Here is a 26171-nt window from a genome sequence, read left to right as displayed (position 1 = left end):
CTGTTGACTGGAGCTGCGGCGCTGACTGACAGCAGCTTCACCGGGTTGCCATGAAAACGGTCAAACAGCTCGCTAGACGTAGAGCTCGAGGCAAACTGCCACGCTCACTGTGGTCGCTATGTTAACATATCGTCACACTGTTAAAATAATCGCCTAAGTCATTTTTTGTCTTTTTTTTTTTTGCCTAAATCATCTCCTCATGACGCCGGCCACCTATGGTAAAATCGCCTTCATCCTCAGTTGATCAGATCATGTGATTTTACCCCTTTGAGATAATGGCCTATGTCAAGTGTGTGACTTAAGCGGATTTATTATGCCTAAGTCAAAATAAAATGTGACTTAGGCAATTCTTGAACATGCCTTTGTGACTTAAGCAAGATATGGTAACACTTTATTTTGAAGGTGTCTACATAAGAGTGACATGAGCGTGTCATAAACATGACATGGTATGTTTCATGAACAGTAATGACACTTTGAAGTAACATTCTTGCTCACGATAGCCTACTTGTCATGTCATGTTTCTGACAGGCTTGTGTGATTGATTGATTTATTGTTTGGTTAATTGATTTGTTTAATAGAAGGAATAGTTTTGGCCACTTAGTAGTCAGCCAGTCACTGCAGCCGTAAAAAGGTGAATGCTTTCGTTGCACGTGAACAATTATCACATGCACATACTTTGTAATGTATGTTTTTTAAAAAGTATGTAAGTGTTTTTTTATCAGATTGAAAAATGTTCGATTTCTAAGACACAAACTCAGCTCTGGAGAAAAAGCCCAGAGACTGACAGCAAATAGCTCAACAGTTGGGCTGTGAGCGCCCCCTGGTGGATATTTTAAGTTATCTACTGACCAGCTCATCCGCTACTGACTCATCTGCTGCAGCTATAAATGAAGACAAAATTCACTCGGATGTTTGATTTGTTGACAGTACTGACTGTATTAGCTCTGCCTCGTCCTGTTCCTCTATTACAGACTACACTGAGCAGCATTTGGAAAAGGACTTACATATGTGATCAAATAAGAGCTAAACTGCCCCTAACTCAAACAAATACAATTTAGTTTATCTGAAGTTTGTGACCAAGTATAAAAACAGGGTCATAAATTGTGTCTGTAACTCGCAGCTTGTAGCTGTAACTTCAGTGTCACATCCACAAACATCTGTGTGTACATCTTTGTGAAATATCACTGTTATGAATATATGAGAAAATATTCCTCATACATTTAACCATACATACACACACATAGATTCCTTTCTTTATAGTTAGATATAGCATGACTTAAGGAAAGGTTTTAGGTCAAAAGGCTCAAGTCCAAGTGAAGTTACAAGTCCTTGGTCCAAGTCAATTTGCAAGTATTTATTTTTGTCGAGTCTAAAGTAATCAAATTGTGACTCAAGCCACTCCTTTTTTGTTTCTGTCATTTAGAGCCATCCCATCTCTCAGCTGTTGTGAAGAAAGAAAACTAAACAGACAGAAATCAACAATAACAACTTTATTATCTTCTGTTTTCATTATTGTTTCTTTGTCATTTAAAGACAATGTTATATGAGTATAAATTAAGGGAGAAAATACACAATAAAAAAAAGAGAAAAAGAAAATAAGCAAAAGCTCAGTTGAATCCGCAGTTACTCCTGAATACACCTGTATGTGTATTTAAGGAGTAAAAGACAAGGCAGGTCAAATCACCATCGACCTCCTGCACCAGGCCACTGATGTGATGTGTCTCATCATCATACAGATTATGAAAATCACCATCTCACAACGAAGCTGTGAGTCACAGTCCAAGGAGAAGCAGGGTTCAGTTTAGACAAGGCAAGAAACATCTCCCCATCTCAGTCAGTTGACTTCTGCCTCAAAACTGAGCAGCATCGAATGAGAAGGAAATGTGCGCAGAGCGTGCACACAAATCAAGCTCATTGTGCACACAGTGTGAAAACACAAACATAAGAATAATGGCACCCATGAGAAGGTAGAAATCAGAAAATAAGCGTAAAAATTAAAGCTAAAAAGTCACACTGTAGTGAATTAAGTGAGATGAATTGAGAAAAAAAAGAGAGAAATTAATAAGCCTCCGATAGGGAAGGCAGATGAAGAGGTGTTTTTAGTCTACAGTACACTCTCCACATACACTTTGGTTGTTTTTCCCTTTCTGCATGAGGCAGACAACTGTTCTATTTGAAGCAACAACAGCCACAAGCTGACACATGGACACCTCACTGCGTTATTGCTACAGCTGTCCGATACCATACAGGCCCTCATCAGTAGGCAAGTCACCATGAAGTACTGAGGTCACGTTATTGAAAATGCACTGATTAAAACGCATGATGAGCTCCGTTATCATTCAAAATATAACATGTATTCTAAAATATAAAATCATCTCAAACACATTATATTTAAGTAAATCTCTAGTAAAGACTTTGAATTGATCGCTGAGAAAGGAAATCACAGACTAACTTCCCATTTCTACAATTTCTTCACTGCCATTCAGCAGTGATGTCATGACTGTGCATGATGATACAGTTTTAACTGTACAATTTTCAAAATAGCAAAACTAATACACCTTGCAGCAACAGTGTCCACCTTCATCTGTGACACTCTTGATATGATTTTAACTGCACAAAACTTAAATCAATAGCTCGTACCCATGTGTGTACTTGAAGATGTTTGTGGATAAACAAGAGAAGAACCAAAGCATTAATTAGTGAAATTAAATAAATAGTTAGACATTTTCGGGAAATACACTTATTTGCTTTTTTGCCAAAAGTCTGATGAGAATTATCTCTGCCTGTTCAAGATCAGGGCAAATCTAGCAGCGGGTTAGCTTAGCTTTAGGACTGGAAACCATTAAGAGAGCTATATAAAGAGAACTGGATATAGCTTTCAAGGCAGGGCCCTGTTCATTCCTATGAACGTTACTATATGGCAGTTAAGCCAGAAAAATTTGACTTCCGTGTGTATTTTGTTACTTTCAAGCAAATTTGAGTTTGAAAAACTCAAAAAAAGCAAAAAATGACAGGGATAAGTGTATTTCCAAAAATGTTCAATTATTCCTTTAATAAAATGTCACTCCAGACAACAGATTTAGTGATTGATCAAACTGTGCTCATGACCACCACAAATCAAAAAGGGAATTAAAACCTTTCATGTAAGTAGCAAGAAGAAGCATCTTTTGTGCAAAAAAAAAGCATCAATCATCATTCATTTCATTATCAAATCATTAATGCACAAATAAAGAATGTCACATTTTACATTTTATCGGATCGTATTATCACACTGAACATCTCCTCCACTCTTTATTAATATTCTAATTTATTTTCCAGTGCATTTAATACATCTTTATGGCCTGCACACCAGAGGAACTGCCAGATGTGTTGATCTATGAAATCATCACTGAACCACGGTTACTAATGTGCTAGTATCAAGGAATTCTATAAAAAAATATTTTCAGTGTGTTAAGACAGTTTTTGGAAATATAAAACAAGAAATCTGCAGCCAAATTGAGGGTGCCTCAGCATTAACACCCATCTTTGCAGAATCAATCTGGATTAAAAGTTAAAATTACAGCAAATCCTTCAGGCTCATTCAGTCAATTTGTTTCCAGATATAAGCTTCACTGTACAGATAACTTAATACTCAGATTAGTATAATTATTCTTCATTTTACAATTTCATTCTTTTATCACAAAATATTCACACAAATAGACTAGCGGTAGATACAATACCTCCAGCCTTGAACTCTACATTCCTAACAATAATTACAAAAAAATACTAACTGGTTTTCAAAACACTTGTCTCCGTAGACGTGTAGTGCACAGGTCAGGGGACTCTTTCCCTCGTTCAGTCAATTAAAGGCAAAAGACTGAGGGGTACCTTCGTGAGCTGATCACAGATCAGCATGTCCACAAACACTGAATGAGAGGACGAGACATGTGAGCTGAGTTGAGTCTGGAGCGACAGCTGGAGGTTGTTGGCTGGAGCTTACTGCACAGAGGCGTGCTACAGGAACCAGCCCTGTCTGCTTCTTTAACCTTTGACCTCCTGTCAGCTGAAGCCGCTCCAGTCTCACGTACTGAAACATCTGAGCTACAAACTAGTGACTGATGGAGGCTGTGGAGCTCGTGCAGTGCACGCTATCAAATAACATCAGTGCTGTGGTGCAGACTCTACACTCTGTGTGATCACTGAGAATGATGGGACTTAAAATGGATACGGTATGTGTTGCTATGGGAGAGCACCAGAGGACAAGGTAAAGTACATCTACGGAGTGAAATTTTCTCAACATCAACACAGAGATATGTACTAACCTACCACAGTGGAAAGTGCTTATTCAGTTCAGTTTGATGTAGATCAGAGTGATATGGATGTTCTGTTGCATTTGCACTAATGTGTCACAACTAAAGGACTCCCTACTGCAGAACTGCACTAATCAAAATCACAACTGGAAAATGTTTGAAGCTTGTTTAGATGACTAAAATGCCATGAAGCATAGAGGCAATTCATATTCAACATATGAAATGAATAAGCAGCCATATTATCTCTATATGGACTCTAGGCTAAATTGTCTATTAAACAGACTATCGTTTCTAGAAGGAAACTCCACCATTCACACAAAATAAAATATATTCCTGCACTGCTGTATATTCATATATCAGTTAAGACAAATCATATACATCCCCTGCTGAATAAGAAAGATGGTTTGCCAAATTAAATATTAGCTTGACTATGCAGACCCAACATGTTAAAAATTAAGTAAATAAATAAGACATTATACAGTGTTAACTACAAATGATATATATAACATAACCATTAAAGTGTGAAGTAATCGAATACTTTTTTTCAACACAGCTTGTTGCTACCTCCACCATGGGCTTTATGTTTTTGATGCCGTTTGTTTGTCTGTCAGCAGGATTACAGAAAAACAACTGACCTGGTTGTCATGAAACTTGGTTGAGGGGTGTAGCATGGGCAAAGAAGAACCCATTCAATTTCGGATGGGATCCAATGGTATCGGGGAGGGGAAACACTTATTATTTTTCACTTTGCGAGTTAGGGGAATTGTGCTGCATTCTGTACTGTCTGAAAATTATGAAAAAAATCTTCCCTATCATATTTCATGGCTCACCTGATCTGTTTCTTTACTCTACATTGTTATTCAAATACGGGAAACAGCAATACATGTGTATTTTAAATGTTCTGAGCAATAAAATACAACATGTCTTCTTTGTAGTGTCCAAGTTTTTTCCACATTACAACTTAAAGCTTGTGAATACAGTCGGAAGAATGACTTCCAAGCTTGTGTTTTTTCGTCTTTTCTTCTTGAGATCTTTCTTGAGAAAGGGAATTATAAAATATGATAGTAATAAATAAGTAAAGTATTAAAACTGACTTGCCACAAACGATTGTGAACATGAGCAGCAGAAAAATATAAATATTGCATTATTGTGTTAACTATTTTTTCTGCAGTTATTTATGTCAAGACCTTTATGTTTTTAGAATGTCTTATTTATTCAATTAATTTTGAACACTTTGTGTCTGTAATATTAATTACAATCTAATAATTCTAATCTAATTCCCGGACACCAGTTGGGCCTAGCAACTAAAAATGGGCAAATAATGAGCATTTGAAGTAATTCTTGTGAATAAAATGAGGCAACTAACTTGAGATTTAGAAAGTATGTAGAATCTCGATTGTGCTGAATAAAACAGAAGATGAGGACAATTTTCTTGTAACCCCTGAAATACTGACGTGTGTATTCAACACCGTTTGTGATTTTGTCCTGTTTATAATCGAGAGGTGCTTTGATATGGGTTTCTGTCCAATCGGTAAAAAATTCTAAAATGGGGTGAACACAGAAAAGTGCATTGTGAGTAAGATTTATGGAGCACCTGATTTTCAGGAGTGTGCAGGTTCCCTTAGTGTGTGGTGTTACAACTCCAACACCACCTCACATCCACACATGATCTCACTGCTGTTTCAGTACCGTACTCAGGGGATGTTTTCTTTCCCCCCCCCCCACAGTAAAAACAGAGTGAGAGTGTATATTTGGAGGTAATCTGAGAGTGTGTGAAACACATTCTCACGCTCACTAAAGGTCCACATGGTGCTCACAAGCCAGCATTGCTGAAGGACCAGGCGGAGCAGTTCCCTGTCTGATGAGGTCAGGAGTGATCCAGGTGAGCTCCTGGGTTAGAAGATGTCAGGACACATGCTCCAGTCCTGTCTGTCCTTCGACTCCCAGTAACCTCCCTTGTACACAAAGTTTGTCTCTCCAGTGACGGAGTCCCTCCTCTGGTGAAACCACAATGGCTGGTAGCCTTCGTATTCTTTACCTGTGGGAAGAAGCACAGGTGTTATTCAATCTGCTTGATGCAAATTGCACTCTAGCAGAGAAGCCACACTTGCAGGCAATTCACTGAACGATCAATTTGCCTCCATACATATGCATATACAGGGGAAGCAATCAATCGCTGTGCACTGCATTTGGGATAGCTCCAAATGTGAACCAAGCTCATGTAACAGGGAGCTCAAAAGCACCAATAAAATACAAATGAGCATGATGTGTGAGATGCAAAAACCTGGATCGATCAGAGTGAAGGGGAATATTATAATCACAGTTTTGGAACTCCCTCAACTGAATAATCCATCTGTTTCTTCATACAGAAACACAAAAAAGAGAAATTGCAGCTTAGCATGGAGCTCATATTGCTGTTCCCATTCATAAAAACATTGCAATGTACATTTAACTTTGATGAGCAAAGCATAAAATAACTGAATATCTGTGTTGCACCTTAAAAGTGTTCACAAGCATTCGAATAGACAGGATGATGATGCAGTGCAAATAAATCACTTGCTAATGTGGCTTCACCACAACACATTAAAGAAAGATAGTAGAGTTGTATCCGTTATTTCATGTAAAATATTATTTTTAAATGAAAAATGAACATGTAAGCAGGAAAAAGTCACTTTTTTCCTGATTCATTATCTGGAGAAGTTGACATGAGAGGGGTATCATGCAGTTCCCACACTGAGGCAGACCACACAGAGGACACACAGAGGATGGGGTGTGTGTGTGTGTGTGTGTGTGTGTGTGTGTGTGTGTGTGTGAGTGCGTGTGTATTTGTGTGGGAGTGATGCACAACAGAGGGGCACAGGGCAACCCCCACTCACCAGAGTCATAATCACACTCTGACCACCAATAGAGGGAGGAAAAGAAAGACAAGTCATGGGTACATCGAATACAATCTAACCTACGCACAACGCACACACACACACACACACACACACACACACACACACACACACACACACACACACAGAAAAGCCACCAGGATGAAACGTTTCTGCTGAGTTCTTCTCAAGGCTCAGTGTCTAGATGATTCTATTTCTTCTTAAATAACCATTAAGATAGGGAGACCTTAGAGAGTTCTTAGCTTCTGCACTGTGAGGTATTTTTGAGAGGTGTACTCTGAAAATTTAAATCATGTCATTTTAGTGGACTGCTAAAAGTGGGCAGACTAAGAATTTAGTGCAATATGGAGCTACAGAGGACTATTGGCTCCATGCACTCCTACCCCACCTGTTATTAGATCAGGAGGAGGATGGGGGAAAGATTAACACATTAGAACATATATAACATATTGCTGCATTGTTTTGGAAATTAAATCTTTTTTTTTTTGCCTTTTGGATGACTTTTGGAATTGGGAATCGTAACTTGCTCAAAAGAAGCTCAAAGGGGCTCCAACTGTAACCTTACATTGCCATAAGAACTCAACTCAAATGCAACTCTGCACCACACTTCCTGTTCTTCTGTTCATACCTTCATCCAGAGCGTCCGTGGCCTCCGCTTCCCTCCTCCTCCTCACAGCTCTTTGTTTCTCTTCTAGCCTCTGTTTTTCTGAGTTTGCCTCATCCCATCGGCCTTCCTCCATCAGCTTCTGGTCTGGTCTCAGACGGCTGTCGGTCAGTCCCACGTCGTCCTCCTGCTCGTTCAGGGTCAGTGCCAGCGCAGAGAAGTAGTACATGTTCTCAGCGTTCTCCCTGAGAGAGCAAGAGGAAATTAACGAGAGCTGCATGCTTCATGATCAATGATATTGACTGAACATTGCAGCTTTTATGGAACTACTCATGTGTTGAAATGTTCTGTCTTATGAGGCTGATGAGGCTGATGAGGCTTACGGGAGAGGGTATTTCTTCCACAGCAGTTTGGGGGACAACGTCTGATAGACCGTCTTCTGCTTGCCCTCTGATCCACTGCCCCCTCGGCTGCTCTGAACGATCTTTGCGCTCTCAATTTTATCATCCCACGTGCCAGACAGGATGTAGTGAGCCTGGCCACCACTGTCTGCCACCACACCTGTCACCTGGAAACATCAAAAGGAAATAAGGAAACAGATTCTAGGGAATAAAGAAATTAAAGCAAACTATCTTCCTGCAAGTCCAGTTGTATCACCCTGTTCTTTCCTCCTAATGTTAAACAGTCAAATGCACCGTCATATTAGCTTATCCCACATCAGTAACATTGCCCCATTGTGGTACGACTGCAAAGGAGGTTACCTTTGTGCAATATAACCTCACACTGATATTCTTCTATACTACACTACTGCATGTACAAATATATTTGTTGGTACTGTCCAGCAGGAGGCAGCATCACATAAATTAACCCCCCATCACATGACGTCATGTCAAGGTCGGGTACACATTTACCTTCCGTGGAATGTCCCTGGAGAAATAACTGTAGGGAGAGAACTTGAGTTGGCAGGTCTCCTTGGTTCTGTGATTCACAATCTCAATGTCCCCCGACTGCACAAATACATACACAAACAGAGAGACGAACACAGAGAGAGAATGAAAGCATTTAAAATCCATTTATAGAGGAAGTTTTCAGTGATTTAGATCAGTAGTTCCCAACTCTTTTTCCTAAAGTGATTCTTCTTCTATCATTGAGTAAGTACACACGACCCCTATCACTAACTTACATATGATACCTGAACTGATAAACAGAACAATGAACCAAAATAGTGAATGCAATATTTGCAGTGAGTCCCCTCAAAAGCAATTTGGATTAATTTTGAGCAATAATTACCTGTAAATACTGCATTAGTTTTCCTGTTTTTTTTTAGGAATTTATATTAACTGTCAGTATTGTGCATTTTTTATTTTTAACAATCACACATACTTAACAGGGTCATGTTTTGAAAAAAACTATTCTCCCTCACATTTTCTAATGATCTGTGCAGGCTCTGTTAATAAAGCCTGTGTTCAGGTCTTCACTGTGCCCACAGATTTCTTTTTTGGTCAATATTTTAAATAAGAATCCAAACTTCACATTTAGTGATCTTTATACAACTGAAAATAATGCTGGGATGTAGGCCAACTGTATAAATATATTGTTTAAAGTTGTCTTACACCCCCTAAAGTCAAGAAGACCTTGCAAACCTCGTGAAGCTTCAGCAATCCCTAGTGGGAGTCAGGACACCAAGGTTGGGAACCAGTGTTTTTAAATATTGTTTGCATGAGATCATACATGCATTTGGGTTTGGGTGATAAAATATTCTGGCCACTGCTGAGGGCCACACCTTTCAAGTCTCATTCTTAACCCGTCACACACATTCTTGTCTTTTGCAGCATCTAACGGCCATAAATTAAAACCTCATGGATTGTCACGGTGTCACATGCTGCAATCTGAGTACAGTGATAATATGCTGATACCGTACAGATCAGCCCCTTCACTTGCTGTACTCCTGACAGCACCGCCTGCCGCTGCACTGGCTGGCAGCAGAGAAGGCAGTAGCAGAATAGTTTTCATAGTTTGACATGGAGTTGTTTGGCCGACCCCGTTCTGCACCAGAGGGCAGCAGAGTGGCAGAGTGAAGCATGGAGGCGGTGGCAGAAGGCAGAAGTATTAAATGCAAAAGGCAAAACAATAAAAAGTAAAGATATGTAAATACTGGTGAGACTCCTTCTTGGTGAATAAGTTGGAGAGAGAGGTGGTTTTGCTCTTTTGCTGGACTAACTTTTCAAACTTATATTCTGATAATATTACATCATAACCACAGCAACTTATTTGGATACATTTTTACTATAAATAATCATCTTTAGTCAGGCTATAATACAATGAATATGCAACGTATAAGCTTTCAAATAAAAATAGGGTCACAAAAAAGCAATATATTAAATGGCCACTGATGTCATCATGATTCACACTTCAGTTTAAGAAAAATCTGCAATTTTTTGGTTTCAGTTGGGAATTAGTTTCCGGAGTTCTGAACCAATCTATCTTTGGTTGAAACGCTCAGAACGGTGTGAAATTAGGTGTGTGAACCCAAACAGAACTGGTTTCATGTTGGTGGAAAAGTAAGACAGTAGTAATTTAGAGATGTAAGTGCATGTGCAATATTCTTACACACAAACACAAGTCCACGCACACAATGTCAGACAAATTAATACGACACAGCAAAAGTGGATACAAGAAAAACAAAAATGAGTGAGGGGGAAGATCTAGAATTATACTTCTAAACAAGCAGTCACAATTCTTCACTGATAGACATGCAGATGTGAAGCCTGATCCTCCCCCCATATAACTGGGCCATCTCACAGAAAGAAGAGGCTGTTATTTTAGGGTGTTATTAGAGATCAAAGCTGAAGATAAATCCCTAGAGATTGTGAAGCTCCTTATTCATGTGCTAGGCTTTGACTCCCTTCTTCACAGCGCTCTGCTCTACTGATCTGTACCACACACACAACACAGGAGGAAAAAACATCTACAGGCTACTCTGGAGGGTCAGAGGCATTAAAGCAGGGTTGTGGGTATTGGAGATGTGGATGAAGAAGAGCTTCTCATAAACAGACCTGGTCAATCCACAGCTTGCCCACAATGATATTGTGCACTGTGGAGGTGACCTTTCTCCACACGTAGTGGTTCCCGCTGGAGTGGAAATGCAGGTGAATGGCACCTGGGGAGAGACAGGGACAAAAGGCTGTAAGAGGACAGAAATATCACAGCTGCTTTGTTACCAATCTGCAATCCTGGGAGTGATGTGTTAGATTGAGCTATGTAAGTGTTAGATTGTTGCTTTGTTTTTGTGACTCTATTGTGAACATGGTCAATCCCACCTTCAGCAGCTGAAAATCACGTCAAATAACACGTTAATGCCCCTTTGCACAGGCAATGCATTTCCACCAATTTCCAGTGTGACCTAACCCTGGAAGATTGATAACATACATTTCACCATAAACGCTTTCCACTTAAGAGTTTTTTTCTATTACATGGCACCTCACAGCAGGCATATAACGGGAAGGGAGAGAAGCCAGATACCACTGCATCCCTCTGCTCAACCCAAATCGATCAAATCTCTCATTTATCTGAGCCAACAGACCCCAGACCTCTCTGCCGTCCCTGTGCAATAGAGAGCTCCTTTTATACCCATACTTTATGTATGTGTCAAAATGGTCATAAAACCCTCCTGATTCATTTTCACACCCTTTTCTCTGGCTTTAGATTGTGTGGGAGGCAGTACAGTCGTCTACTACTCTCGGGAGGGATGTGGAGTCCTTTTTAAGTAAACTCTGCCTGGTGTGGCTGTTGAATTTGCATGATGGAAGCTTTATTTACACATATAGTTTGTTTGCTTCCCTGCTGAATTTGAACTGCCTTACCCAGAGGCATTATGGAGAGGTATTTGCCACGGAACTTGCTGGCAATGGTGATTTCCTGCCACAGGGTCCAGCCTCGTTGGGAAACCACATGATGTGCAGCTGCAGGGGGGTGATGGCTCACCTTGGAGGAAAGACAGACATAAAGCTTAGTCCAAATGCAATTTCTTATTTTTTCTCCAATGCTTTTTGTTTTTCAACCAGCCCCTTTGGAACATATTTAGAAAGGATAGTGGTTGAAATTTTCCCCTATTAAAATAGAACCCTTATATTTGGATAAATTGACCACATATTGGGAATCTTAAGGGTTACTTTCGTCTGAAAAAAATTAAAAACTTTATATTTTGTGCTTCGAGTGTGTAAGCAAAATCTCCCCGTGGCTGTGCTGTTACCTGCTCACACAGCGAGCGATAGCCGAACTCCTCCAGGCGATCGAGCTCGTAGGTCTCGCCCAGGAGGGGATTGAAGGGCTTGGCTGTCCGGTGGACTGTGGTGGAGTAGGACGAGACGGAGAAGGCAGCGACCAGGCACATCTGCTCCAGGGTGGAGTCGCAACGCGCCGCCTTATCCAGAAGCTCGTGATACTCCAGGTCCTCTGTGAGACGCTGCAGCATCGACAGAGGCTCATTGAAGTTTACCTGAATGGGCGGATAAAGAAGATGTGGGAAACACACAGATTTATGGTAACTATTCAGCAAGAAGGAGGGCCATGACTCATACACTTACAGGCATGGGGATTTTGGAGAGCTCCTTGCCAATGCAGTTCTTCATGATGCTCCATAAATTGAGGGAGTAGTTGGGTTTGTCTGGGACATGAGTCCGCCTCTGTCTGCGGGGCTGCAGCTCCTTCCCCGACACATCATTACAGCTCGGAGACATCTGGGATTAGGTGAAAAATAAGGGATGGAGGATGAGAAGGAGGTCTTTTTTACTTTGTGTGAAAAGAATACTTGACATATAGAAGTTTGAGAAATACTCTCTGCTTCATGGACAGCCTGGCAGCACATCAACAAGGGAAGACAGCATGACAGAGCAAGTGAGAGACAGGAGGAGCGGAAAACAGAGGACACAGATGTGTGTTCGGGAGAGGAAGAAGCAGGGGAGAGTGAGAAGTGCAGATGTTTGACTGGTAATTAATATTTGGTGGAATGAAGCAGCTGTGTATCACCATGGGGGTGACAACGACACAGCATGAAGAAACACACAGAAAAACGCTGTTTGTGTGAGCATGGAATGAGTGTAGGATAAAGTGAAGATGCTGAGAGCTTTTCAGCAGCACAAATTAATCTATATTGAGATTACAAAGAGCAGTGTCCACAAATGTCAATTCTATTTGTCAAACTAGTTAGGAGGACCGACACTTACATGGTTGTCCTGGTTCCAGTCGCTGGGCTGACCTCCGCTCGCTCCGCTCAAATTACTTTGCGATCGCCTGAAACAGAATGAAAATATTTGGGACAATGAGAACTAGACATATAAACACACTCAATGCCTACACACACACACACACACACACACACGCACAATACACACAAGGGATTGCTGGGTATTACAGATGAATGCTGTGTAACGGTTTCCATCAGTCTTAATGGTGCTGCTGGAGTTGAGGGTTATGTTACTAGAGATGAGCCATAACAATGATGAGGAGGAAAATACAAAAGGTACTTGAGACGTTTTTTAAAAAGTAAAGAAAGAAAGCACAAGCTCTGCAAAAAACAAGTACAGTTGCCAGCAAGAGACTGACTCAAATGCAGCAAACTAAAGGTGCTCGAAGAATATACTGAGAGAGCAAAAACCAAAACCAAAATTGGTTTATTTTGCTGCAGGAAAGCAGACAGGGGCGAAAGTCTTATGTTAGTTTTTCTTTCTGTATAACTCAGAGTTAACAAAATCCAGTGCAGGGCAGACCACTTTTTAATTTGTGTGTGCATAGGTTAACTTGTCACACTGTGAGCCGTCATCAGATTGAGTCAAATTCTATTTTAACAAATTAAATCACCCACATAATAATGCTGACAGGCAGACTAAACATTAAAACTCAACTAAAACTTCAGCGGTCCTTCTGTTTGGCTATGAAAATATATTTTTTGAAAAGGATCCCTGTGTGAAACTGACCTGTGCTGTGTGTTGTCAGTGGTAGTCACTGTGATGAATGCAGGGGAATCCTCCATGGCATCAAAGTACTCAGTATCCTCATCTTCATCACTTGCCTCTTCTTTGCGCAGCCTCTCACTCCCTCCTGTCAAGACATAATATACATTTGTCAGTAAATGCAAACACATCTAAAACTAGCAGCAGAGCCCTGGTGAATTTGTATTCTACAGAGTTCAGGAAAGAGCAGTGTATAATCACATACCCATGGCGATTAATCAAGGAATAATCAGCTTAGTAAAATTGGCAATGTTCCTGCTGGTTAACTAGCCTGAATGATGCAAACTCCTCAGGGTGTGCATCTTATATTCACTATCCAACATTCAATTCAGTACTTTCTGAAAGTGATTCTGTTAAAAAATGACTGTAAGCCATTACCTTCAGTCATCAAACAACCACCAATACAAACAAAATCTACTGTATTTTCATAAAACAGTTGTTTTCCATCATATTCTTTTAGAGCCAGCTTCTATTCAATATTACATAGCATAATCTATGCAATGAATGTTTTCACTAAAGATGAAGAACTATGTCCTTTTCATGAACACAAAAAATGATTGTAAAAGACTCATTGTCTTTAGTAAGCCATTACCTGTTCAGCCTGCTCTGAAATGTATAAAAGACTAGTGAAGACAAAGTTAAACTTGACAGCAATTAAACACCAAAGTCCACGAACTTAAAACAACAACTGAGGTTGAAATAACCCACATGAGCTGTTTTTGATGTTTCAGTGAGGGAAAGAAAGATGCAACAAACTGAGAATGTTAGTGTTTACAGTCATGGCTTGCTCTATCTCCCAATATTAACAAAAGTGAAAAATAATTAGTGTATCCGTCCTGTGATTCAGATTCACTCGAAAATGTAATGGATTTTTTTTTTGGCTCGCGCTAAACCTTCTACTAAGTTTTTCATGAAAATCAGGCCAGTAGTAGTTTTTCTGTAATCCTGCTGATTGACAGACAAAAAGACAAACTCACTCTGAGTCCCTCCCTGTTAATAATGTTGAGCCTGAGGTCACACATGACTTTTGGCCAGTACACTGAAGTCTACACTGAGGCCCAGAGGAGTAAGTAACACACAGTCAGTCAGTCTCACCCTTGTTGGTGGTAGGGGCACTGGGTGTGGTGGAAACAAGCGTGGGTGCTTCTCTCCACGCTCGCTCCAGGCTGTTATGCTGCTTGGCTAGCTGCTCAATGGTCTCCTCTAGGTGGGTACGCTGCTCACGCTCATACTGCAGCGCCCGCTGCCATCTCCTGCTGTGAGTCTCTGCTAGGTCCAAGAAGTCTCGACACGCCTGGGGAAACACATACATACAAGAACATAAACAAACAGACAGCACTAAAAGTTTCATTTCTATAATACCGTCTGAAAACATCAATTTATCTGAAAAAACCTGCTGTTCATAATTCTAAACAAGGTACAAGATACTTTCCACTGCCATGACTAACAGCCCAGAGATTTGCATTTAACCCTTAGAGACCAACATAGACCCTTTTTTGTCTTTTTTTTTAGGGGGGACCGGATATTTTAAGGGAAGAATGTGGGTCAACAGTAGATTCCACATACCACATAGTGGTATATATCACCTGAAAGCTGGGAGCCTGAACATTAATTAGAAATGCAGCTCAGAAGAGTGTGTCTTCCTATTTTCATACATTTGCAATAAACATCAAGTTTTGTTAAGCTCCTATTTAAAATGTTAAAGTTTGAAAATTATAATGTGAGTATATGCAGGCCATTCCCATGCTTAATTACACCTACAAAGTTGTTGCAGCAATTTAGGATTCAATTCGTTACATAGATTTGGTGGTACATTTGATAATTTTTCACCACTCAAGAATTGAAAAAAATGGTCAAAATCACTCAAAATTAAGCCCCAAAGACCTTGAGGAATGGCAAAGAAAAAAACATGCTGTCATTTTTTGGCATTTGGATGGCGAGCATTCCTGTTCTGGAGACTGCTGAGTAACCCTCTTATTGTCAATACACCTAGAGAAGCCATACATTCTCTGAATGCCCCATGTCTCTCGTTTGTGGCTTTAAAGTTTCATGGGGCTGTGATTATCCTAGAGGTCACAACAGGCCATTTTATACAGTGAGGTCAAGTTTCAGAAAAATGGTCTCACTAATGGCCATGCCAGTTGTTCCCCTTCTAAAATTCCACCTAACTTTTGAGCTTTACTACGCCCCCTTTCCGATAAAATTTGATTTACTAATGAATTATAACAATGAAGCCTGCTAAAGCCACATAAAGGCAGTAATGTTGGCTTGGTAAGGGACATCTAAAAAAGAGAGTTACTTCTTTTGCTTCCTCAGTCAGTCAAGTCTGTTTTAAAACCACTAAAATCATAAAAACCTTTTATAGATACTCTTACCTTTATTTTAGTCAACAGATAATATTACACTGAGAAAAAAACAATCAGGATATACATTTTCCTGAGAGCTTACAACAATATGAGAGAGAGAACATTGGGATGGAAAAATTCTTTTGTTCCAGTCATTGTAATCAAGGCCATTTATCACCAGTGTTTGGAGCAATCATCAATATGTTAATAAGCTGTCTGCCGAGCATTAACCGAGTCTTCCTACTGTGTTAAATGTGCCAGTGTAAACATAGAAAACATCACTGAGTGATGAGCTAGAGGTTAAACCTTTGATTGCATAGCAGACTATATTTGAATCCAGAGGGAGCATGATAGTTGCTGCCTTGCTTTTACTGCAGAGAGGTTACTTCAGATCATACATACATGTCAGCATTTCTCTGACAGCGTTGCATCGTAGTCACTCAAAGGTCAATGAACCTAAATAACACCTAGCAGCTGACAACATGCATGATGAAATTGTCATGTGATGGTCATGGAGCTGTCAGCATTGTGAGGATCGTTTTAGAATATTCCTTTGAAAACTGCTTGATTGCAATCGTGCATGTCTTTCACATTTTGTGGTGGCTCATCATTGTTCTTCCTCTATGAGTGGAACAGAACATGATTACATATGGTCTGCTCGTATTTACAGAAAATGTCTCTTTAGTCCCAGAGCCAAATGGGCTGTTGAGAGTTAGCCTGTACCACTCACATAAAGTTGTGGCTGAAGGCAGAGCTGGAGGGTCAAATGTGTCACACATTTAATCTCTCTTCTCTGGCTGGTGAGGTTGGTGTATCACTCTGAGGCAGTAGGAACAGAAAAAAGGATGCAGTAACACTTGACACCTTCCTTGATTTGTTTCCAGACAGCAGGATACTTATATGTCTGATATAAAAGGGCTTTGAGGTCCCTGTCTAAATGCAACATATCCCTCTCACACATACAATATTACACTGTTTCACTCCTGTTGTCCTGTGATATATTTAGTGAAATTTGAAAGCTATTTCTAAATATATTCAAAACCAAATATTGAATCTTTCTAAGTGGCCAAATCAATGCTCTAAATGTAAAAAAAGAATGTATTGTGTAACACTTAAGAATAGTAGACATTACCTTTTATATGACTTTATTATTAATATTTATAACCATATTAAGTTTACTTAGTGCTAAGTAAACATCATAAGTGAGAGAGAGAGGAAACCAGGAACAGAAACAAGACAACCTGATAGCTAAAACTACAACTTAAGATAAACACTGTGTTACTATAAGTAATGCATCAATATTTTATGCTGTACAGATGCTACAGATTGAGAGTTCACTGATCCTAGCACGTGTGAGTCTGAGTCCGAGTGAGCGGTATGTGGTACAAACACATGCAGTTATGCAATTATTATGAATGTATTAAACCTTAAAACAAACAAAAAAGAAAACACTTGACCTGTTCTCCAGCAGTACTAGTTTAAAAGGTTAATAAATTCCAAAAGTAAATACCCCATCATTATTGAAAAGTTTAGATTTGTTTAGTTTGAACTGAACTGATTTATGACCTTGTTGCGGTATATAAAAACAACAGATGGAGGAGATATACTACAATCATGAGTATGATAATGGTGCATTATATGGTTTCATTATATGTTGATAGTACTGACATATCAAACAAAATTACCATTTATAAACATTTTAGCAACTTTAGATATTTTAGAATATACCACTATTTTGCTAAAAACAATGCATTGAAATCATGAAATATCTGATAGTAAAGACAACACTATACTCTTACCTCCAGCAGTCTTGCATGAAGTGTCTAAACATGAATGTGTGAGCCTCAGTTTAAATGTTGGAGGTGCATGTGACCATGTGGTCCACTTCCTTAGACATAACCATGATATGAAACTCAACATCCACTTAAAAAAGTATGATAGTTCCACTTTTTTATGCTGAGTCTCTTGTACAAAAGCAGACTGCATGTGACTTCCGCTGGAGGGGGGGTTGATGAAGGCTAAAAAAAAGTGAATGGGCGTGCAGAAGGGGATATGTAACGAAGAGGTGGCATCATCAGATGTCAAATTTAAGAAGTCCTGACAAAGTGACGTGACAGAGAATACAATGAACTGGGGTAAACTTTCCTGTGAGTGAATCATACAAACATTAAGTGGTAGGTGTGTAAATGCATGCACACACAAATGAGCAAGAGCCTAAATTCAATGACACACGTGGCATGTTGCATAACCAGCAAATGAACTAATGCAACCCTCTCCTCATTCCAGGGTCAGATCACACATAACATGCATTTGTGTCTTACTGATATGGCCTTCTTCCCTCAACCACTCCTCCTTTACTTCCTTCTTACATGTCACAGCTAATTTCTTTGGAAACACACATGAAAACTACTGTTTTATCCAAGCAAATGCTTCAACAATGGGTAAAAGTATGGCTGCAGAAATCCAAATACCCATATCCTCCACTGTCTCCTGCTTGAAGAGGACCATTTACAAGCCCAAAAATCACTACAGGGAGTTTGTGGTAGCACTTCTTTCTCATTAGAAGCACATTCTTGGCAAACCCTAATGGCATTTTAATGAGTTAGGCAATCCAAGAGAGTCTATTTTATTGCTAGTCCAGTAAGTTTAAATTTCCCCGACCAATTAATAAAGAAAATGGATGACAGAGAGAAACAAGGGGCTCATCATTTTGAGCAACAGCCTTTCGCATAATTTAAGCACAATGAAGATTTTACTTTTTTTTACTTGTCATAACAATACGGTTCAAGTCTCTTAACAAACTGTATTAATACACACATAAGAATATTCAAAGTAATAACTTTTTTTACTGTCTGATTTCAAAGCTAATCTTTAAGTCAAAATACAAAGAAGTTTAACCACCGTCAAATCTGACTAAATTATTTTACAGCTAACATTTCACAGAGAAATCAATCAACTGCACATTATAAGGAAAATAAACATCAATTTCCATGAGAATAAGCAATGCTATCAACAAAGCAATTGAGAGAAGCAGGAAGAAAAGACAAACCTTATGTGATTGTCTGGTTTCAGTCCGAGCAGGTCTGTCTGTCTAACTGTAGTCTAGAAGGGTCTGACATACCTTACCAGGCACAGTGGGTTGACGGTTTGAGAGTAGGGGGGGCAGGGGCTATTCCTGTCACCCCCCGAGCCCCCCACCTCCCCCCTATCATATCTAGTATCACTCCTTCAGGACCTCAACTCTCTCTGAACTCTTGTCCACATCTAACATACTGTAAAGCTCTTGGTATTTACCGTTGAGGAGAATGGACCAAGGCCAGATACAGTAGAGCATATGCTGGTAATCAGATCCAACACATAGTGGTAACTGAAAACTTGTGAGTGTTTGCTGTTGTGTTGTGTTAAATTTAGCTAATAGGGTGAAAGTTGGGTGAAACTGCAATATGTTATTTACTACAACAACAAAAAAACTTTGTTGCTCTTTTTGAGGTTTCTCTCTTTTCCCCCCTTTTTTCCCTTTCCTGGGGATGTAAGTATATAAGGGTATATAAGGGTATAGTTTCATGCACGTTGTACTGATTGCACAGCCCTTTGTGGAAAAAAATTAAATATGTGATTTTGGGCTATATGAATAAAACGGACAGCAGCAGATATGTTGGTATTCTTAATAGATGTTGAGATTTAATTAAAATAAACCTTCACTGTTTTTCCTTATTTTCTGTCAAAATGAGCATAACATATCCACTTTAAGGTGCAAGCACAGGGAACCACCATCACCTCTGCCAGCAAACTAAGTTAGAAATGGTTATGTTTAAGTAGGTTTACCAGTATCTGGCAGGAACTGGAACAGTTTCTTCAAACCAACTGTCCTCATGCCTGCAGCTCAAAGATTTTCTTTTAAAATGTCACACTGTAAAGTGATCTCATCTCTCATCTCTCATCACTCGCTAACCAGGGCATTATGGATGACTGGCATTCCTGTCACACTGTTCATGTTGAAGCATGCTGGCTACTGGTCTCTTCCAGCTACTTACATTGATCATAGCATTGGAAGTGATGCGGAAGAGGGTGGCTCGCTCATTGACTGCCTTGAACTTCTCTCCTCCCTCCACAGGGACTTTCAGACCCTCGAGCTCACTCAGGGAACGCTGCAGTGCCGCCCCGTGCTTGGCGATCAGGTCATTACATGTGCTGAGGTCATCAAGCTTGCTGACGAGTATCTTCAGGGTGCCCTGAATCTCGCTGCGGTCCGACTGGGATGTAGGCTCCTCGTCCCCCGAGTCATCTGTGGGGGGGGAGGTTAGAGGTCACATATGGACTATATTCAACAAGAGATGACATGAAAGATGATTAAGAGAGAACATTTTGAAATGTTTTTCTTAGGTAATTTGTACAACATCTAACTGCACAGTTGCAGATAGATTTCACATTGAAGATGACTCCCCAAGCTACCATGACAAACAAATATCCCCCCCCTCTTCCATTCGTCAATGACTTCATATCTTATTATAGGCTTAACAATGGAGAGAGGGGAGTAGTATTGAATCTGTAAAGAGGGGCAGTCATAGTAGCCACAAAGTGCTGTTTACGCATTTCTATGTATTGGTGTTTAATAAAAAAATGTTTAAATATTTAAAAAAAAAAATACTTACAATTAACAGTTATTTGCACCACTGATGTAAATTAGTGTGAATTAGGCCATTAGTCAGATTTTACAGATGGTTTCCTTTGACAGACATAAATGCACCCATTAGACAGCGCATACACTAAATATGACTGACTGATGGCAGACATAGTTAGTAGCTTGTCAAATGTAAATTGAGCTGTATTAGTGCATTTGAATACAGACCCATGAGCCTTTGTGCTGGCAGCTGCCTTTTCACTATGACGTAACTAAGGAGAGGTTACTCAAGCTTAAAAGGAACATATGAGAACATTGTTGCAGCTTCAGCTCTGCGTACACACATATATGCACACACTGCAAGCACAAGCACATAGACAGACAGAAATATACCAAGGGTAAGACCAAGGTCCATAAACAGCCTGGTGACCATGTAAAAGGAACAAATCCAAGAACAAAACACAACTCCTGATTTTTTTAACTAAAGTAGATGAGAAATATTTGCACACCTGTGTGTATCAAATCTGTGTTCACACAGAATCCACAAACATAAAAGCACCTGTGTTTGTGTGTTTCTGTTTTAATAAATCCAGCCAACAAAACAAGCCCATATGGCTGGGACCAATTAATAGAATCAGCTTCAAAGCTCATGTATTTACCCTGGATACATTATGGCATGCTGAAAAGCCATAATATCCCAACAATCCCACCAGAGTAGTGATGTTTAAAACTTCTGAAAGAAAATAGGAAAATGAGGATAAGGAGGACATTGTTTGGACTTTGTTTATCTCAACAAAGAAGATAAATCTAAAAGGTTCAGACATAGAGAAAGCCTCTCCACCCTCTCATACCCTGCAAACCCTCTAATGTCTAGAAACCGCTGTTCTGCTGTGTTCAACACTCTACCATTCAGAGTATGCTTTGTCACATTGAAAAGGTCTGTTATGTAGCTGAGAGGAGAGAGTGTCACAGCCTTGGTGAGAGGCAGCACTACAGCAACACTTTCTACTAAGAACATGGCAGCTGGCTGTGACCTCACAGCGGAACAGACTATCACCTCTGTCAAGCCTATTTACACTATGCAAGTATAACATGATCTTCACCTGGGGGGTGCTGGTAGCCTGGCAGTCACAGGATTACATCATGTAAAATCAATATAGGGAGCTCAAATTTGACCACGAATGTCAAGCTCAGTTGAGACACAAGCAGAACAGAGTTATCTCAACATTGGACGCATGGTGGAGATATAGTGGAAGTCAATTTGCTTGACCACAACTTCATGCAACTGGAGTCTGTCCATCACAACACACAAGGCTTGAGAACTCAGACCAAGATGAAAATCAAGGTAGTGCTAATCAAATAATAATGATAATAACAATAACAATAACAATAACAATAACAATAATAATAATAACAACAACAACAACAACAACAACAACAACAACAACAACAACAACAACAACAACAACAATAATAATAATAATAATATTTGATGTCTTTAGTGTACTGTTTAGCTAAAAGAAGAAAGTTTGTGACCTGGCCACCACTAAAAAACAGTCAAGCCAAAACTAGCATTCTGGCATGTATTTTTGTTTGTTTGCCAGATTTGATGCATCTCCACAATTATTGTTTAGAAGAGCCAGCTGCCTGACCAGAAACAAACTTTGATTAAGATCCTTGATATTTCATTTTGCACCACCAAGGGGATTTGTGTTTTTTAATGAAATGTCTCACCAACTATCGGGTGGACTATCAGGACAGGCTCAAACAGTCATCTTCCACTCTTTTTATCAAGTGCCACCATCAGGAGTTCAATAGTTTAGTTTATAATATAAATACCTGAAAAATACTGACACTCTTATCTCCCTCAGCTGTACTTTCACTTTACTGTTAATTAGCAGATGTACAGATGAGACATTCACAGTCACTAGAGACTCTGGTTTCATGTTTAAATGGCCTCAAAACACATGCCTGCATTAGGCTCCAATCCAAAAACCAATAATCCAAAAATCACCACAATAGACAAGATGTCTTTTAGGAAATGCTTACTCATATAATGATCATAAGGAAAGAGAACCAAGAGGACCAAAATAGAAAGAGAGTACGTTAGGGTTCGCAAAAGGGAAAAAAAGAATCTCTCACCATATTTGCATTCCTGGTCATCCATTTTCCCCAAAAGGTAACCAAAGTTCAGCCAGGAGGAAGTAGCACGCACACTGAGCTCAAGCCTCAGAGATAATGTTTGAACATGTTGAAAAGGCTTTCATAGAAACTGTCTTGTCTGGTCATTAGAAGGGACAAAAAACAACAACAATCCAGCCAAAGTTTAACCCAGCAGCTCGACAGCAACAATACAATCTGCAAGGTAACATGGAACAGAAATCCATCCACCCATTACTGGCTAGCATAGAGAAGGAATCAAATTACAGTGAATTTGAATAAAGTCGCTGCAGGGAAAGGCAGCTGAAGAAGAGAAAAGATGTAATGTCAGAAAATTGACTGGAGTTTGTGTGGAGAGACGGGCAGCTGCAGTGCAAAGGAAAGCAAGCGACAGTGAAAGAGGTGAGTAAGTTCAGAGAGAGTCAGAGAGGATAATGAAATAAGCCTTAAATTGATAAAGTGTGACTTTGGCGGAGCAGCTTTAAAATGATAAATCAGTTGGCTTGTTGGTGGAGTTATGAACTTCCTCCCACGAGGCAACAATAAGCCTTCCCCAAATCACATTTGATTGTATACATGTATGTACATGGCCTTGTGTTTAAATGAGTCATCAAAAATATTTTAAGGTTTTACAAAAAGAGAAGAGAGGACTTGGATATTACGAGTTATTACAACCTTAAATTTTGCAAATCTTTGATCAGGTGGAGTTGGATTACTTTTTTTACACTTTTGAAAAATGTCATTTTGGCCAAAAGTTTATAACCTGAATTAAAATTCTAGATGCAAACAATAAAATTTCCACTGTCTCCACTAATGTTCATTGTTACTTTTAAACTGTTAGCACTGACTTTACAACAGGATATTAATATAAAGGAAGTGTCCAAGAAGGTCAGAAGAACAACTTTATGCAGATGATTTGCTATTGTACCTGTACCCCTTTTAAAAACACGTTTGTATCTGGAATCTGGAGTCCATATAACTATAAATACCTCTACAAAGCTAACTTCCTGCCCTTGATAGCCTGTTTGAAACAGGACATTTGTTGGGATTTGCTGCCCCTCTTTCAGAGCAGAAGGATCAATAGAAATCAAGATAATGTCATGCCGAGGCTCCTTAATCTATTTCAAAGTCTTCCTATCCATCTGACTCAATTATTTTTCAGCTCCAGAGATAAACATATATCAACCTTCATCTGGAACAAAAAAAACTTGCATATACAGAATTACACAACACAGAGGCCTTGACCCTTATTACTGTTGGGTAGCCACTATTAATACCCCCGATCTACTGGGTGAGTGACAATTGTGATAAGTAAATGGTTTATTTTGGGGAGTACATTCTGTGGACCCACCTCCTTACACTCAAAAAAAGAACTTGTTCCCAGAACAAAATAAAATCATGGAAATAATTTCCATCTAAATAAAATGCTTTAATCTAGCGAGAAACAGTTTTGATGAGTGAACAAAATGTAAATATGTTGGGTCAACATGATGTATTTGCGTTACTGTTAATTCCCAGCGGTCAGTCTAACTAGATTTGTAAGGGTAATTGTAACATACTAACATCATTTCTTGGGCCATTTAAATGGGTATGACATTATTAACAGTTACTTTATTTAATAGGGTAGTTCCAACTAATTTTTAAAATAGTGAAGTGCATGAATTAATTGTGCTGAGCCAACAAAACAAAGTTAGGTTGAAGTGGTTTAGCCTAAAAGATTACCTTTATCATATGAAAATGAACATAATAGTAATTATTCAGAAAAGAAATAGTTTTTAAACAGAGTATTATATTCAGCAATTGAATTAGGTTGTTTTGACATAAAGTATTCTAGTAAATTTTAAAGTGTTGTATTTTATGCTAAAACTGCATGTTTTTAAACTGTTCAACCACAAAACATTTTATTTAGTAGAAGCTACATGTTAGACTAAGGAGAAGGTAACAGACACCCAGTTTGCTTTTTTTGAGTGTACCAGTGCTACTGTGCTCTGAACTCCCATTGTTAAAGCCCATCTGTTGTTTAAGTACTAACACCATTGTTGCACCACTGGTAAAACAATTGGTTTAGGAGGTCATTCGCTCTGCACAATCTGTCACTCTCTGCTCTGATAGTTAAAAACCATATGGTTACCCCTTCAATATTAGATGGAGGAATTGGCATCTGGATTAAGAGCAGGATCCAATTTCATTTATTTGCAACTTGAAAACAAATTAGGTATCCTTGGGTCTCATTTTTATAGACTTTGTAGTTTTATTTGACTTTGTACATTTTGATTGCTTCTCTTTATATCCTTGAACATCTCAGTTCAAGTGCAGGACAGAGAATATAAAGCCTTTTCAAACTAAATATTTTGACAACTTAAAGAACAAATTGGGAGTGGATGCAATACCAGATGTACAGTAATTTGGCTGAAACGTATTCCAAAGATTTGCTCACCATCTATTCGTCAATACCATGTTGTTGTACATTCAAGAATAGTATATCTACTTCATTGCTCAAAAGTTGAATGTGGATCCTACATTTCCCTAAAACACCAATAGATCCATCCCTTTTTATTGCTAGTTTTGGTGTTGCACCACAGGGTGTATATGCTGGCCTTTTGCACTGTAATAGCCAGTCAACTTATAAAGTTGAGATGAAAAGACCATGTGCCGCATCCTCAATGGATCAAAGAGAGAATACATTATCTCAAGCTACAGAAGATGATACATTCTCTTAAAATGTCTGCTGATTCTGTATGCTAATTAGCAGCTTTTATTGACATTTGTAGAATAAATTTGAAGCCGAGGTTGTAAACCCATAATACAGTCATGGAAGAAATGATTAGACCACGCTTGTTTTCTTCAATTTCTTGTTCATATTAATGCCAAGTACAACTAAAGGTACATTTGTATATATCTATACCTTGATTGTTCCCCTTTTTTCCTGTAAGTCACTTTGGATAAAAGTGTCTGCTAAATTACTAAATGTAAATTTATTTGGACAAATATAATGATAACAACAAAAATAGCTCATAAGAGTTTAATTTAAGAGCTGATATTTTCCATGGTTTCCCTGATAATGATTTTGGTTATTATCAAGAAAACCATGGAAAATGGCTAGATATCAGCTTTTAAATTAAACTCTTATGGTGTAATAATTTTTTCCATGACTAAACCTTTGACTTCTGACTTTGTGGTTGTGTCGGTCTGTTTTTTTCTGTTTATTTCTTGTCCTTGTGAGAAAACTCACAATGACTAATTC

At 39.1% G+C, this 26171-nt stretch overlaps 1 protein-coding gene across 2 annotated transcripts in view; it reads right to left on the bottom strand.

Moving 5' to 3' along the window:
• Positions 1–5302: 5302 nt before the first annotated feature.
• LOC131975290 (oxysterol-binding protein 2-like) overlaps positions 5303–26171 on the bottom strand; it is a 48582-nt gene continuing 27713 nt past the window's right edge. For both annotated transcript variants that reach the window (XM_059337918.1, XM_059337919.1), the window contains 12 exons: positions 20181–20431; positions 14897–15095; positions 13766–13889; positions 13016–13082; positions 12377–12529; positions 12043–12288; positions 11654–11774; positions 10847–10950; positions 8702–8797; positions 8174–8358; positions 7815–8035; positions 5303–6327 (listed from right to left, as the gene is read on the bottom strand). In XM_059337918.1, the coding sequence (XP_059193901.1) occupies positions 6185–6327; positions 7815–8035; positions 8174–8358; positions 8702–8797; positions 10847–10950; positions 11654–11774; positions 12043–12288; positions 12377–12529; positions 13016–13082; positions 13766–13889; positions 14897–15095; positions 20181–20431 (1910 nt within the window). In that variant the 3' untranslated portion in view covers positions 5303–6184. The remainder of the gene's footprint in view (positions 6328–7814; positions 8036–8173; positions 8359–8701; positions 8798–10846; positions 10951–11653; positions 11775–12042; positions 12289–12376; positions 12530–13015; positions 13083–13765; positions 13890–14896; positions 15096–20180; positions 20432–26171) is intronic.

Source organism: Centropristis striata, chromosome 7, assembly GCF_030273125.1.
Source record: "Centropristis striata isolate RG_2023a ecotype Rhode Island chromosome 7, C.striata_1.0, whole genome shotgun sequence".
NCBI classification, from domain to species: Eukaryota; Metazoa; Chordata; class Actinopteri; order Perciformes; family Serranidae; genus Centropristis; species Centropristis striata.
Note: the sequence above shows the minus strand (reverse complement) of the source record. Positions and strands in the feature narration are given on the sequence as shown.